The following is a 16,346-nucleotide window of genomic DNA, read 5'->3' as shown; positions in this document are numbered from 1 at the left end:
CCTAGACTATGAAAGGTTACTCTATTTATGCCCCAGTTTCCCATAATCACAGTTTTGAACCATCCATTATGGATTCTGCATTTCAGTTGTGGTCGGAGAAAGGTGTAGCATCTATCAATGACCTCTACGACAATGGAACTTTCATGTCCTTCAGCAGGGGCGGACTGGCCATCGGGAATACCGGGGATATCCCCGGTGGGCCGATGGCCCAATATACCAGCCCATCATAATCATCAACCGGCCCACCGCCATCAGGCCCACTCGCAGCGCATATCAGTATAATATATTTCATAGCTTCTGGAGACAACATTAATCTAGTTTTCTCTAAGACATCCATGAATTAGGAAGCACTGACTGAATTTTATACTCCTACTTACAATCTGTCTTCACACCTATGGTGACTATTTTTCGATTTTTTTTTTAATTTTTATTTTTTTTACGTTACTTCTTAAATGTGTTTTACAGACTTTGATATCTCTATGTTATTAATGAACACCTGAAAATTGGTTCTTACACAGCCGAAGTGTTCTCAGCTGTGCCGATTGAGGTAGGCCTAGAGGATTCTGGGATTCTTACAAGCCCAGCCAGGACACGCAACCGTATTGACGTGTGCAGTCAGCCCTAGCCCTTAACACGGATGAGGCACAGCTTGCTGCTGCCTCTGTGGTCCGTGTATCTTCTGGCCAACCGATTTTCGTTTTAAAACCAGGAAATGGAAAACGGATAACGAGCCGTCTTCCGTCTCCCGTCTCGGAGTCGAAAAATGGGAAACGAGGAACGAACCTATTTCCCATTTCCGATTTCCGATTTCAAAACGTTTCGAACGTTTTCTGTGGTTCGTGTGCGTGGTTATGAATGGAAATTCGGGTAAATAAAAACAGGGGCAATTTTCCATCACTGATTTTGCATTAATATGACCCGGGACTGGTTCTGTGACAAGGGCCTAGACGCTCGTAGAGAGTCAGTTGATGGTGCATCTTTGGCGGACACATATTTCTAACATCCCGGTGCCTGTGGAGGTTGAAAACAAGGGCCTGGAAGCTCGTAGAGAGTCCGTGGATGGTGCTCTGTCCTCGGACACATATTTTTACATCCCGGTGCCTGTGGAGGATGAAAACAAGGGCCTAGAAGCTCGGGCCAGTCAGCTGATGGTGCACTGTCCTCGGACACATTATCTTCACATCCTGGTGCCTGTGGAGGATGGAGACAGGGGTCTTGCAGCTCGGGGCCAGTCCGCTGATGGTGTAGCCTACTATTCTCGGTCGGACACTTGTTGCTTACAACTTCATCAACGGTAGCCATGATTAACAGACACTGACAAAAGACATCAAGTTCCGGGTCATATTAATGCAAAATCAGTGATGGAAAATTGCCCCTGTTTTTATTTACCCGAATTTCCATTCATAACCACGCACACGAACCACAGAAAACGACCCGTTCCCCGTTTGGAAAATAAATGGGAAATGGGAAATAGGTTCGTTCCTCGTTTCCCATTTTCCGACTCCTAGACGGGAGACGGCTCGTTGTCCGTTTTCCATGTCCTGGTTTTAAAACGAAAATCGGTTGGCCAGAAGATACACGGACCCTCTGTCAATCTCTTCCGTCAGTCTGATTTAGTTTTAGGTGTTATTAAATGTCAACTCTAGCCTACATTTTATTTGGAAAACCACTGACTGGTGACAGTGATAAGGTAAGATGTGGCGTTGACCTTGACAAATGTTAGCTTGCTATTCACAGATGAGGTAACGTTCCCTACAGCAAGCCTAGCTAACGGTATGTCTTAAATTGAGACGGTTATGATCTGGTAAAATAAGCAAGCTGTTGTCAACATCGAGATTATCTATTTTAACATGTTAGCCGTAGTCACTTGCTTACAATCGATGAGCAAGCTATCCATGGTGGTAGTTGTAAATAGGGCAATCTTATCATTTCTAATACTGTAACTTGTGTCAAATAAGTTAACCAGCTAGTTTGTTATGCTAAAATCACTGTGTTACACCAACACTTACATTATAAACAATGTTAATATGTTATATAGATTGTTAATATGTTATCTAAAGGTGTTGAATTGGCCAAGTAAAGCTTGCGTTTCACAACACTTATGTTATCTAGATAGATGATTCTGGAATAAAACATGGATAAATGGATACAAAATAAATGAAGGGACATTTATAATGGACAAAAAATTGCGATTAAATATTGTAATAGTTTGACAGCACTAATTTCAAGTATATTTATCTAATACGCTTTGAGTGTACTAACCAATAGGCTTTGTAGTTATACGTATAACCATCTGATCTGATAACCATCTGATCTGATCTGATACTATTCATCTTGCAAACTATACCTACCTTGGAGTGTTACAATAGCCAGTATCAGCGCGCTGTGTACTTAGTGGGCCGCGCACCGTGTATTGAGTGGGCCGGTCTGACAGTAACTCCCGGGCCACTTTTTCCCCCCAGTCCGCCCCTGTCCTTCAGTGACCTATCGCCTAAATTGAATCTCCCCTCATCTAATCTTTTCCGTTTTTTTCAAATTACTAACTACCCTGATTTCTACCCTGATTTCCCGAACAGACTCTGTTAGACACCCTTCTCAGGATGAACCCGAATCAGAAAGGGAATATCTCCCATATTTTTAATGCAATGGACGCCATCACTTCAGTTTTCCCACAACACACAAAACATTTGTGGGAACAGGATCTAGGGCTCAATTTTGAAGAAGATCAGTGTGACATATCCTAGAGTTGGTCCACAACTGGTCTGTCTGTGCCCGACATGGGCTGATTCTATGTAAACTCATACACAGGACTTACTGCACCAATCATACAAGTCACTCCCAGGCTCTGAACACAAAATCAACATGGATAGTGGTGCAGGAAAATACAAAGTGTTGATTGTACAATCGGGAGTTAGCTGTTGCTACTTGTCTCTTCTAATTTGCAGCCAACCATTTATAGCTAACCATTTATTCCGCCGATCTAAATCTTTTGGTATACAATTATATTGTTTATTTGGATTATTTTCGCGACTGGGCCCTGTTCGGCGTACAACTGAAGCTAAGATAATTAATTTAGCTCGCAACTGGAGATTAACTAGCTCGCTAAATGAGAACAGGCCAAGCCGGTCTGGCGACGGGCGCTAATTTATTTTAACCTCAAGTTAATTTATCTCGTCAGCTAAATTGCGCGTGCACGTCCTGCTTTAAAAGGCATGAAAGGTCGATAACCAAAACCAGGATTTTTTGAACGGCATTATAGTCTAAACTCAAAGAAAAAGACTCATTGTTTTCTCCGCTAAGGCGGGATATGACCATGAACGCGTTATGAAGAATTCAAGACCATAATCATGTCAAAATTCATCACTGTCGCGAGTGCAACAGCGTTAAAGAAACTGTCCATAGGCTGTATAATTAGTGATATCTTTTCTTGGCCCCAACATGTGACTTTGGTACAGCGGGCAGAGCGTAGGGCTTGCATGCAGTAAATCGCCGGTTCGATTCCCTTCACCTTTGTAAGAATTGTAGTTTTAAATCGCTTTGAATAAAACCGTCTGCTAAATGACTAAATGAAAATGTATTAATAAGAAATTCAATAAATTGAAGCAATCCAAATAAATTGTGTTTCTTTCTCTCTTCTTATCATGCACCCACCTTACCATCCACCTCCACCATCCACCATTCACTACCGCACAAACACTAGACACGTTTGCAATGATGTAAGTTAAAGTAGGTAAAACAACTTCAGCCAATATCTATTTGGGTTATGTGCTCAAATTTCCTGGGATCAAAGAAAACGTTAGTATTCATGTGCAAACTAAAAATCACGTCTCAGGCTGCATTATGAAAGTTATTTCGGGTTTATCAACTGTACCAATGTCTCAACTCTACTTTAGGCTACCACTGTCGGTGGTGCAATAAATGACTCGAGAAGGTCTTCTAAATGAATTATTCCTTGTCGGGTGGATCGGTAGCGCTCATACAAGAACTCATCATGATGGAAAAATGGATCTTCTTGGCGATCGCAAAGAACTCTTCCTACGCTAATCAAACTATGACTCCTTGTCAATGGGATCCCTCCTTTTGGCGTGGGTGTGGCAAGTTTAGCCAGCTAAACTTTGCTTAGCCTGCCCTGGAGCAGGCTAGGGCTAAGCGATTAATTACCATGGAAATTGAGCAAAAGTTGCTTCGGCGAATCCGCTAAAGCGGTGTTGTCTTTTTTTAGCCTGGAGTTTAGCTCGCTAAACTGCTTAGCGAGTGTCGGCGAATAGTACCCTGGTGTCGCATCCATCAGCACAACATATGATGGGCATTTTTAACTTTCTGTGGGTTTGGACCGACTTTGTCTATGTTGTGAATGGCGCTCAGCTAGACTTTCGGTCACAAAGATGGCGGCGCTTAGACACAGTGACGTCACTTGGGATCTATGAATACTCGATGGGTTAAGGAGGTTCTACACAACCTAAAGTTGGAGAGATTAAGGTTTTCCCTCAAGGGCTCTCTGAGGACATTTGACAAAATCTGGAACCCCTTGTTGTTCATTATAGACTCATTAGATATAACACCTGGGCCCTGTTCGGCGTACGACTGAAGCTAAGATAATTAATTTAGCTCGCAACTGGAGATTAACTAGCTCTCTAAATGAGAACAGGCCAAACCGGTCTGGCGACGGGCGCTAATTTATTTTAACCTCAAGTTAATTTATCTCGTCAGCTAAATTGCGCGTGCACGTCTTGCTTCAAAAGGCAAGAAAGGTCGATCCCCAAAACCATGATTTTTTTGAAAGGTATAATGGTCTAAACTCAAAGAAAAAGACTATTTTTTTTCTCCGATAACGCAGGATATGATCATGAACGCGTTATGAAGAATTCAAGACCATAATCATGTCAAAATTCAACACTCCCGTGGCTACCACAGCAATATAAGAAACTGTCTATAAGAGGTATAATACGTGACATCTTCTCCCTACACGATATGGTACTATGGTGCAGCGGGTTAAGCGTCTGGCTTGCATGCTAAAGATCACTGGTTGGACTCCCCTCACCCTCGTAAGAATTGTAGTTTTAAATCGCTTTGAATAAAACCGTTTGCTAAATGACTAAATGTGAATGTATTAATAAGAGATTCAATACATTTAAGCAATGAAAAGAAATTGTGTCTATTTCTCTCTTCTTATCATGCACCCACCTCCACCACCATTCACTACCGCACAAACACTAGACACGTTTCCAATGATGTAAGTTAAAGTAGATAAAACAACTTTAGCCAATATCTATTTGGGTTATGTGCTCAAATTTCCTGGGATCAAAGAAAACGTTAGTATTCTTGTGCAAACTAAAAATCACGTCTCAGGCAGCCTTCTCCGCATCGCCGACATTACAAAAATGATTGCTACCACTGGCAAGAAAGTGATGACATTCAATGTTTGACGGTGGTGTAGCCTATGCAATAAATGACTCGAGAAGGTCTTCTAAATTAATTATTCCTTGTCGGGTGGATCGGTAGCGCTCATACAAGAACTCATCATTATGGAAAAATGGATCTTCTTGGCGATCGCAAAGAACTCTTCCTACGCTAATCAAACTGACTCCTTGTCAATGGGATCCCTCCTTTTGCCGTGGGTATGGCAAGTTTAGCCAGCTAAACTTTGCTTAGCCTGCCCTGGAGCAGGCTAAAGCTAAGCGATTAATTACCATGGAAATTGAGCAAAAGTTGCTTCGCCGAATCCGCTAAAGTGGTGTTGTCTTTTTTTAGCCTGGAGTTTAGCTCGCTAAACCGCTTAGCGAGTGACGCCGAATAGTACCCTGAGGAGTCAGATATCTGAGCTCTTCTGCCTTGTTACCAACTATACACAAGTGGTGCAGTAAACACGCTAATAGAGGGGGAAACTACACCAGGCGTTTACATGCAGCACACCCACTCATAATCGCTAACAAAAAAGGCATGCTAGCGGACGCATAATAAAGATGACTTATAATGCTACTTTTCACTATTCATTATTTAATTATTGGGAGCCTTTAAGAGATGAACATGCTTCAGAGACATGACACTCGGCAGAAGTCAGCAGCCAGCGGATTCTAGATCAACAGCAGTGATAAACATAAGAATGCAAGAATTATTTACCAGCCTTATGTGATGAACTAAGTATATTCAAGCTCTTGCCCTTTTTGAAGAAGAAAGGCAAAAGGAAAGCTAAGAGATTCATAAATTGGCCAGAACAGTCACTCAACCTTACTGCCAGTGAGTTGACTGAATGATTTCATCTGAAATAGATAGTTACACTACCCACCAGACTATAAAAGCCTTTGCCACTAGAACGATTTGTTAGCATCTCTCCAGTACTTCTGGACTGAACTTTCACACGGTGGATGCCCACGGGACACGACTTTATGTCGCTCTCATTGGGATAGAATGGAGGCGACTTGTCGGCTGCCGACAACGGCTGAGGAAAAAGTCGGCTCTCCTGGCTGCTAAAAGTTGGGGATTTTTTAACTCTATGCAAATGAAGGCGACTTGCTGCCTGCTGAGAGCTAATCAGTTCGGCGTGTGTGTGATTTGGAAGTCAACGTAGCTCATAGGGGCGGGAGTAAACTAAAATTTTGAAACAAGATGGCGGACATCGGGACTCATTTACCGTGACATATTTTATGTGAATAAAGGTTATCTACACGACTTGTATACGTCTAATTGACTCGGTTTGTTGTTTATATGCTACACGAATACTGTGAGGTCAAACTGAATATTGTAGAGCTTAAATTAAGCTCTTAACATTTAGTTAGCTTGTCGCTAATACTATGAGCGAAACCCCATTGAAAACACATTGTAGCATTGTAGCTAGCTAGCTGCTAAATATGTTACATACGTTTTCGTGATTGAACTGGCTGATATGGTTTAGATAGAATATGTACACAAATTATAAATTAAAGTAATCAGCACAAAATCTTTACTGAACTCTGAACTATTACTGAACTATTACTGCTAGCTTGCCGCTACAACTTTAACCGAAACCCCCCATTGGAATATATAGTGGCTAGCTAGCTGGCTGCTAATAAGTTTCATATAACATTGCTACAGCCAAACATCATTTTTTCTGACCACGCCCCCCAGCCGACTTTTCGCCTACCGACTAAACGCAAGACATATCTACCGTGGGCACCCAGCGTGAGAATGCAGTGGAGTGTTACAACTACAATATACGCTTTTACTGACTTCTACAAATTGAATGCAAGTAATGGCATAAATTACCTAATAACATTATCTGGCCACTTGTGAAATTGCACAAATGCCAGACATTCACTCTGTGCCCATACCAATGATATTTACAGTTGGCACATACATTACAGTGGGAAAATCCTGTCCGGTACTCAGGCAACTTCTTAGCTACCTAAAATTAGGACCCTTTCGTCGCTGTATAAATAGCGCAACATCGCAAGGTAACTTTCTTCTTGTTCGGGAACATGGCACGTCCTCATGGCGCCATGTGTTATTTGGTAATTGCTCTAGTTAGGGGGACTATATCACACTTAACGAAAGGGTGACCCCCAAAAAGGAGAATAGCATGAAACTATTAGTTTTATCTCATTAATCGTCGTTTGAAATGGTAAGCTTAATGCACACTTGTGGATCTTAAACTGCTAGTAACTTATAAACTGCTACTACCTAACTATGCTAATTCTGCGCGGTGCTTTGGAATGGGAAATCCGTTGTGATTGCTGGTTGGCGGAACGGTCTTCAATGTTTCCGAAGTGCATCTAATTTGCAAAGCAATAGAGAATTTGCTACGAAGCATAGCGAGCTTACCCTAGAATTGCTCTGTTTTAGAGAGGGACACGTGTTTGCCATGCGGTGAAACAGCCATATTCCATTTGACCATGCTTTTTAAACAACGTTAACGGTGGGAGTTTGCAAGCTAGGTATGTAGCAGTTTGTAATGTGTGTTTAAAGGATGACAAAACACAAGACTATAGGTCTGATATTGCATGATGGTCTTTCACAGTGCACTGAAAACACTTTTATACACCAAAAATGATTAGTAATACCACGAATGAGCCGTCATCAGTGTTTCAACCTTATTTCAGCAGTCTTCCGGTATGGAGGCTCTTGTGACTCCAGCAAACCTTTCAAATTATGTGGTAAGGCATGTCCATTTTGCAATTTTACTTAAGCGCTCGGTGTTGTGAAGATGCATTATTCTCTGAATTATTTTGATGCTGTTTTTCACAGTGCACTGAACACCACATTTGTTTAATGAGCGATTGAAATACAATTTTAATTTGTATTCAACGTCAAGTTGTCTTGTCCCTTGCAGACCCAGTTGACGTCACCAGGCCTTCCACACCCTGAACTGGTAGAGTTCAGTTACTGGACCTGGAGACCTGATGTCTGTCTTTAGTGGCTTTCAAGAGGGGAAGGTCCTTTCATGTCAAGGTGAGTGATTTGTGCCATCACCTCCACCTCTCTAGTGTGTGTGATGATGATTTTTGCAGACTAGAGTCTCTGACTACCATTGATGTCTACACACTGCACTGAACACATTTCAGTCTACTAAAATTTCTCAATTTTATTTTAGTGTTTTTGTTTTCAATATTGTTTATCTTATGGTGTAGATTCACTTGGATGGAATCACGGTCTGTCCTCAACCAAGCAAGACACTCAAGGTGTGAAGTCATGAGGTAAGTTTTTTTTTATTATTATTATTCCAAAGGGTGGGAAACAATGATGATTGCGTTATTTGGTTCAACTGAATGTTGGTGAAGTCTACTCGCAGCGCTCTGAGATGCTCCTAATGGGTTAATTGAATAACTAGCTGTCACCTGTGATAATTATTTTGTGTGTGTCCCATCAGATGTTCCTGTACCTGGAATGTGATGTATGTCTACAGTGGCTTGCAGGAGGAAAAGGTCCTTTAAATTCAAGGTGTGATTTGTCCCATCACCACCACCTCTAGTGTGTGATGATGATTTTTGCAGACTAGAGTCTCTGACTACCATTGATGTCTACACACTGCACTGAACACAATTCAGTTTAAAACAAATTCTCAAGTTTTTGAGTTAAAATAAGAAATTAAAATATATCTTCATGGTGTAGATTGACTTCGATGGAATTATGGAAGCTACAGGTGTGATGTCATGAGGTACATGTTTTTTGAATTTTTTTTCACCAAAAGGGTGGGAAACAATATTTGTTTATGATTGCGTTAATTGGTTCAACTGAATGTTGGTGAAGTCTACTCGCAGCGCTCTGAGACACTTCTTATGCGTTAATTGAATAACCATGCCGTCACCTGTGTTAATTTTTGTTGGTTTGTTTCTTACCAGGTGTTCCTGTACCTCGAATTTGGTCTTTACAGTGGCTTGCAGAAGGGAAAGGTCCTTTATATTCAAGGTGTGTGATTTGTCCCATCACCACCACCTCTAGTGTGTGATGATGATTTTTGCAGACTAGAGTCTCTGACTACCATTGATGTCTACACACTGCACTGAACACAATTCAGTTTAAAAACATTTCAAATTTTTTTGAGTTACGTTATATATATATATATATATATATTCTATCCTTTTTATCTTATGGTGTTGATTGACCTGGACGGACTCATGGAATAATTTGATGTCTGTCTTTGCAGTGGCTTGCAGGAGGGGAAAGGTCCTTTCATTTAAAGGTGTGTTATTTGTCCCATCACCACCACCTCTAGTGTGTTATGATGATTTTTGCAGACTAGAGTCTCTGACTACCATTGATGTCTACACACTGCACTGAACACAATTCAGTCTGCTAACATTTCTAAAATCTGAGCTAAAAGAAAAATATGTAATATTGTATATCTCTTATGGTGTGTAGATTGACTTGGATGGAATCATGGTCTGTCTACCATCAAGTTAGATGCTCTGGTTGGGAAGTCATGAGGTATGTAAGGTGTTATTTTTTTCCAAAAGGGTGGGGAACAATATTAGTTGTCTATGATGATTGCGTTATTTGGTTCAACTGAATGTTGGTGAAGTCTACTCGCAGCGCTCTGAGATGCTGCTAATGGGTTTATTGAATAACCATGCCATGTCGCCTGTGTTAATTATTTTGTGTTTTCTACCAGATGTTCCTGTTATGAAGATGTACATAAACAGCACTGGGACCAACTCCAAGACTTCGAAATAAATTATTTAAATTGAATTGTGTGTGTGTGTTTTAACTAAAGTGTTGTGGGGGTGTAGATTGTCCACTTTTGATGCAGCTGCAGGAAACTCAAAACAAGTGTTTCATCTAATGTTTTGTTAATCTCTTCAAAACCTCTGCTAGATACGTTGAACCATAAACATGTCTTACCTTTTAGTTATTGTTAAAGACGGATGGATTTAAAATTATACGTGTAGTGTACAACAAACTACCATGAATTAATTATGAAATTGCGACATTATGTAGACCCTACTAGCTGGGGCCATGGTAAGTTAATACCAGGGGCTGCGTCAAACACGTAGCTGTTTCCGGGTTCATCAGTGTGTAATGCGTAGTGTAGAACAACTGACATGACTAGCAGCTCCAGAGATAAACTTTGATGCCCGTGAAAAATATGCAGATGACTCCATGTAAAAGCGGAGGTGGCAATCGTGCATTTGCACCATTGAGTGGTGACCACATTTTACGTTAGTATTGGTGTGGCTTGTGTGGTATAGATTGCGAATACCCATATATTAGGTTGCTAGCTACTTAGCTATCGTGTTAAATATTTGATGGACTAGTTACGTAACTTCGAACTTGGCAAACAAGCCTTGAAATACATTTGTGTAGAAGGTGTGGGTTACATTCCCTGTACTTTTGATGGAGAACGTACGACCAAGTTGACATAAATATAAACTCTGTATTCATTGGAACGTAGTATTGTGTCGATAGATATTTATGATGCGTTGTCAGTTACATTTCCTGGAGGACGGATCTCCCAAAAAGTTTCCTTGACCGAATCGTTAGCATCTTTGCTCATTGGAGGTAAGAGAAAGTAGAGCATGTTTCTTTTTTACTCGCTTTGCACTAACTATAATACAACATTAGCTCATAAGGGCACGAATGAAATGAACCGTGGCCCTTGACTTATTAATTATCAAGCAATACGTTACGCCTAGCCTGCCAGTGTTTACCTACATGTTCGCTTGTACTGAATAACTGAGTTTGAGATTCTAATGCTAACGTTACAAGATACTCCCTAGAAACTTTTCTGTTGATTTTAAAGTAGTGACCTGCCTTAAATATATATTCCCCTTTGTACCCATTCAACTTACCCGGGATTCGATGTCGGCATAGAGTAATTGAATAACTTGCTGGGCACTTTTGTAAATATCTAGCTAGCTACTAAGGCAAGGGGCTAATTTTTCGGTTAAATCACCCAGAGGTCGCCCTGCTAAAGTTAGAGGCCACACGCCCAAGTTTGGGTCATGTCGGTGTTGACACGTAGGTAGGGTGAAAGTTTTTCTTTGAGTATTTGTTTCGTTTCAACACGTCTCCTCGACAATGTATTCCTCTTCTGTGTATCCGTTTTTTTTTATGTGGAAATCTGAAATTGACATTTAATGTGTAGATGTGTGTCTGACGAAAGCCTAAACCTGTCCTGAAAAAAGTTTTATTCAATCGTTCTATACATTTTAAACGCACAAAAGCGGCCTTTCTACTTATATTAAAAACATCTTTGGTATGTTCATTGTTGTTCTTTCTTAGAGGACGGAGAGGCCGGGAGGGCTGTCATGACGTCTGTGACCCAGCGGGTTTGGGGATGGGTGCGCCCTACCCTGTCCTATCGGCCATGGGGGGGTAAAGCTAGCCTTGATGGGTTTGAGATGGATGACAGCAGCCAGAGGACCAGCTGGGGTTGGAGGGGTGTCACCTCATGGGTGTGGGGGGCGCCAAAAGAGAAGACTTACCACAAGACACTCACAGAGGAGTACTGGGAGGCACCAGAGGAGAGAGTACAGCGCTCAGAAGTAGAGGACCTAAGAGCTGGCACCCTAGAGTGTGACAGCAGTCCCCCTATGAAGAGTGCCTCGCAGTGGTGGCACACTATGATGCCTTCCTCCTACCTGCCATGGCCTAAGTTTGCCCTCTCCAGTGGACTCCGCCAGCGTAAGGTGGCAGGGTGGGGAGAAGGCCTCTGGGACAAGGAGAAGGCAGACGGGGATATCTCAGACTATGACACCCCACCCCCCTCTCCAACAGCCTTCCAGAAGGCTTCAACTTTTAGTGTTTTCTCACGATCGTGGGAAGGGGAGGTCTTGCCGGAGCACTTTCTGATCTGCTTTAACTTCTTGCGACATCTCTTTGATCTGTGTGTAGTTGGTCTGCTTTGGGCGGTGTCCCTCCCTTCCCGCATGCTTCTGGACGTTGTGGGGGTGCAGGGTGCCCTGAAACTCTGGCTGCATGGCATGGCCATGTTCTTTGTCTCTACAGTTGGCATGGCGACAATTCTGTGGGTGGTCCAAGAGTTCTTGCCGCAGTTTGCGTTGGTTTATGGGATTATCCAGGCCATTGCCATTTCTGTCAGTGTGAGACAGAGCATCATCACTGGAGTGGAGGAGCAGATGGAGGTGCAGAGGGAACAACAGGAGGAGGTGGAGGAGAGGAGTGAGGAGAAACAGGAAGTCGAGACTGGTTTGCAGAAGCTGAACATAGAGGAAAGCAACAGAAAAATGATTCGGACTAAGTAGCCTGGAATAAGGGTGAGTGTTTTTGGAGGTGCGTTGCTGTGTGTGTTGTTGAGAAACTGTTCTTCATCTTACTCTGTGTCGTCATTTAATTCAGAAATATGCCTTAAAAAGCATTTTGATATCCTGAAAAGGAAAGTCCGTGAACATCATACCTTGCAGTCAATTAAATGGCTAGGCGGAACAGATCGTTGTTATTGACATCAACAAACAACCAATAAAGCATAATTTAATGTTAGAGATGAAGACATAACTCCTCAATTAGGTAATCATGAAATATTATCATGATCATTTATCACATTCTCTGATCATTTCATTCTGTAAACTTAAAACATCAAAATGGTTCCAACACAGTTCATTTCACAAAACCAGTGAATAAGTGTTGACTGAAATGCTGGCTGCCACAGATTTTATAATGTTATTTCTTGAGTTGGTTGTTTTACTTGTGTAGAGCATTGTGAATTTGAAATGCATGTGAAGGTTTCTTGTCCCTGGAATGGGCCTTTTGAAGGCATGCAGCTGAAACCAATATCCATGACATTGTGAGGTCAATTAGACACCAAACTGAACTAATGATGTTACATGGATGCTGTTTCACATGGGCAGCGTAACAGCAATGTGCAGCCTGAACAAATGATGAATGTCACGTCAACATGGCAGCACTAGACTTACAGCCTGAACTAATGATGTTGTGGAGTTTAGATTACAAGAGCAGTATTATTCAGAAATAATGGTGTCAAGTGAATGCCCCTTCACTAGATTAAAGCAGCACTTGACTAATATGCTCCAGCCTGTGCTTGTGCAGTACTGCTGAAAAGGCTCTGAGCATTGACGAAGCAAAATACTTCCCTAGTCCTACCTCCAAAACAAAGCTCAAATTAGCCTGGAGGGAGTAGGCCACCTCAAGAAGAGCAGTGAGGAAGTAGGGCTGAGAAAGTGGAACAAGTAAATCAACAAAACCCTTTTAGATATTTTAATGAGGCACACACCAGCTGTAGAAAATGCGCAACAACACCAAGGCCCTTAGGCCACCTGTTCAAACCAGTCACCTGGTTTAGACTATGTGGAAGGTTGATGAAAGTTATTTTTTTCTTGCTTACTATGTGCAGCCCAGTTTACCCATACACTGACCTCTTGTTTTGGTTCCCTGACTTGTAACTGAAATATAGATGAGGCGATTGTGCGTGTCTCGTGAGGGTCAGGAGTTTCCTCGTAATCAGCTGGTGATCTTTTCTGCCGGTGCGTGTCTCTACAGGCAGACCTGATCCTGGTGCTTCTGCACATGCTCCATCCGGGGGGGGCTCGTTGCCTGGAGCTCTACGTGACCTACACTCCACAAACTCTTCACTAAGCCACTGCAGCGTTCTGCTTGGAGAAAAGGATTGTGACACTTCAAGATGACTTGAACACACACCTCACTATACTATCAGACTACTTTCCATTTTTTGTATATCTATTTTGTCTTTTTTCTTTCTTTTTCTGCCCCTATATGTCTGGTACAAGCTGTGATTTGGAACAACACGCATTTTGTTCTCATCCAAGTCCATTACTTGTGATTATTCATGAAATATTGGATAGAAAAGCAGTTTCAAGTTATATATCCATTTTAAAGGAACTTTGCATTGTATGAAATTGGAAATGGAAAAGGAGTTCCAGTTAACATCCACAGGGGTGAGCTAATTAGGTACTTCATGTAGCACATTAAATATCTCTGAAAAGACACCTTTTAAAGAAGGGAAAGTTTTTTTTCTAATTCTTGAGTGACGACTTGAGCTCCGACCTCCAGATCTCTCCGCTGAAAGAACTTCCCTCAGATCCTCTGGCAGTCCCACCAGCAGCCCTGCTGTTTGCTCATTTATGAAAACTGCAGATGCCCAGCACTCCATTTTATGGGTAGAAGCCCGTCTGCAGCTACAGTAGAAGAATATAACCACTGCTACAGTCACTGCATGTGTCTTGTCCCACTACTGCCTTGTGATTTTGACACATTTCATGACCTGTCTGTCTCCCAGTGTGCATGTTGTTTTGTCTCTATTTCATCATCTTTTCCATCATTTGTTCCCCAAGACAATATGTTGTGTTTACTTTTGGGCAACTTGGGCAGAGGTACAACTGGATTCTATGACCTTTTGACAGGCCGCTTTCGCTGCTCTTCTGTAGGCGGGAGCATTTTGCCAGATTTATTTTGAGGAAATGACTTTGTTCTTTATTATTGTATATTGTTTAATTGTTTGCTCATGTGCCATAGGCTCATTAAATCTGCATGTCCTAACACTAACAGCGGGACACACAGAGGAATGACTAAGATATTTAAAGCATACTAATAGAAGACATCATTTTATTTGTTATATATCAACTAACTGACATTTGTGAAGGCAGGGTCTTTATTCTGATTGCATATCTATTGTGAATGGAATGGCCTTACTGACTGATTCAGTAACCCATTGCACTGTTGCATTTTTATCATTTGAGGATAGATTTAAGATAAAATTCAGTCATTCAGTGGCTTTGTTGTATCACATGTATACAGTTCACACACACATACATACATATAACCATTACCATCTTTTCTCACCGTTCTTGTATGTCTTTTTGTATAGCTTTTTATGTTAATCTAACCTATGCATGTTTAGGGCTGTTGTAGTTGTTTTGTGCACACAGAACCAAGCTTTAAACTCTTTTTCTATATGAATCTCTTTTGTAATCCTTGTATTATTGTAATATTTTCCACACACAAACGTCTCTGGAAAACCCTATGCTAGTGTCATCATATGTTGTCACAATGTGGATTAAGATGTGAATAAAGATGAGCATTACTCCAGTATCCATGTGGCTGAACTGTTTTCTGGTGGATCAGAGATGTATAGATGTACGTTTGAGGATGATCACAGAGCTGTATAGGTGTACGTTAAAGGATGATCGCAGAGCTGTATAGATGTCGGTTTGAGTTTGTGCCTAGTGTTAACCTGTTGTGATGGTTTCCTTTTGCAGAAGACTAGTCTAGCACTACACTGCATTTCAAAACTGAATTGGAATTGGGCTGGACTGAGAACCTGTTGAGGCTGTATGTGCCACGAGGCACGCAAGAGACTAGGAAGAGAACCTGTTCCTGTGGGGACAGGTGTGAACTCTCATGAAATTAGACTGGGATGAGCCTGTGGGATCTGCTTGCTGGCCCTCGCCAGGCGACAGCCTGGAATAAACCTGCTGATGGCTTCAAAACAAGTGGCTGCTCTTTATTTGACTTATTTATACCACCGGTGTCTAGGAGGGTATTCTAAGTACGGGGCACAAGGTGTTGTGTGACAAACCTGGGGAAGTTAATTCAGAGTAAGTGGTAAACCTAAAATAAGATCTCCATGGCTTCAATCTCCTAGTAAAACAAGTGTTGCCACTTACTCTGAGATAAACTTAACAGGGTTAAAACCCACATAATTTGAATACTCCCCTCGAGACGGCAGTTTACTTCATTCAGCCTCCAAGTTTTGTAACACTGAAGATGTTGAGCCCATCTGCCAGTAAAAAAGTAATCTGGAAGGCTGAGGGTTTGTGTGTGGCGCTGAAACACAATCAACTGCTTTTCTTCTGCCAACTCACAGACTTTCTGACACGGTAATGAATCTCCTTCAGAATCCATTAGAAGAGACAAAAAACGGGTCAAACCTCGGGTCA

At 41.7% G+C, this 16,346-nt stretch overlaps 1 protein-coding gene and 1 long non-coding RNA gene across 2 annotated transcripts; both read left to right on the top strand.

Annotated features, from left to right (window-relative positions):
• Positions 1-7,455: 7,455 nt before the first annotated feature.
• Positions 7,456-10,161, top strand: LOC308381922. Its single transcript, XR_013969039.1, has 10 exons — positions 7,456-7,597; positions 8,076-8,129; positions 8,306-8,424; positions 8,604-8,669; positions 8,843-8,913; positions 9,085-9,130; positions 9,315-9,381; positions 9,620-9,655; positions 9,835-9,900; positions 10,085-10,161. It is a non-coding gene; the product is annotated as an uncharacterized lncRNA (long non-coding RNA).
• A 358-nt stretch (positions 10,162-10,519) lies between these two features.
• On the top strand, positions 10,520-15,490 carry cUnh6orf47 (chromosome Un C6orf47 homolog). The gene is made up of 3 exons (XM_080858700.1): positions 10,520-10,971; positions 11,697-12,689; positions 13,930-15,490. The coding sequence occupies exon 2, from the start codon at positions 11,721-11,723 to the stop codon at positions 12,675-12,677; it is 957 nt and encodes a 318-aa protein (XP_080714826.1). The 5' UTR covers positions 10,520-10,971; positions 11,697-11,720; the 3' UTR covers positions 12,678-12,689; positions 13,930-15,490.
• The last annotated feature ends 856 nt before the right edge of the window (positions 15,491-16,346 follow it).

This window comes from Sprattus sprattus, assembly GCF_963457725.1.
Source record: "Sprattus sprattus genome assembly, chromosome: 20".
Classification (NCBI taxonomy): Eukaryota; Metazoa; Chordata; class Actinopteri; order Clupeiformes; family Clupeidae; genus Sprattus; species Sprattus sprattus.
Note: the sequence above shows the minus strand (reverse complement) of the source record. Positions and strands in the feature narration are given on the sequence as shown.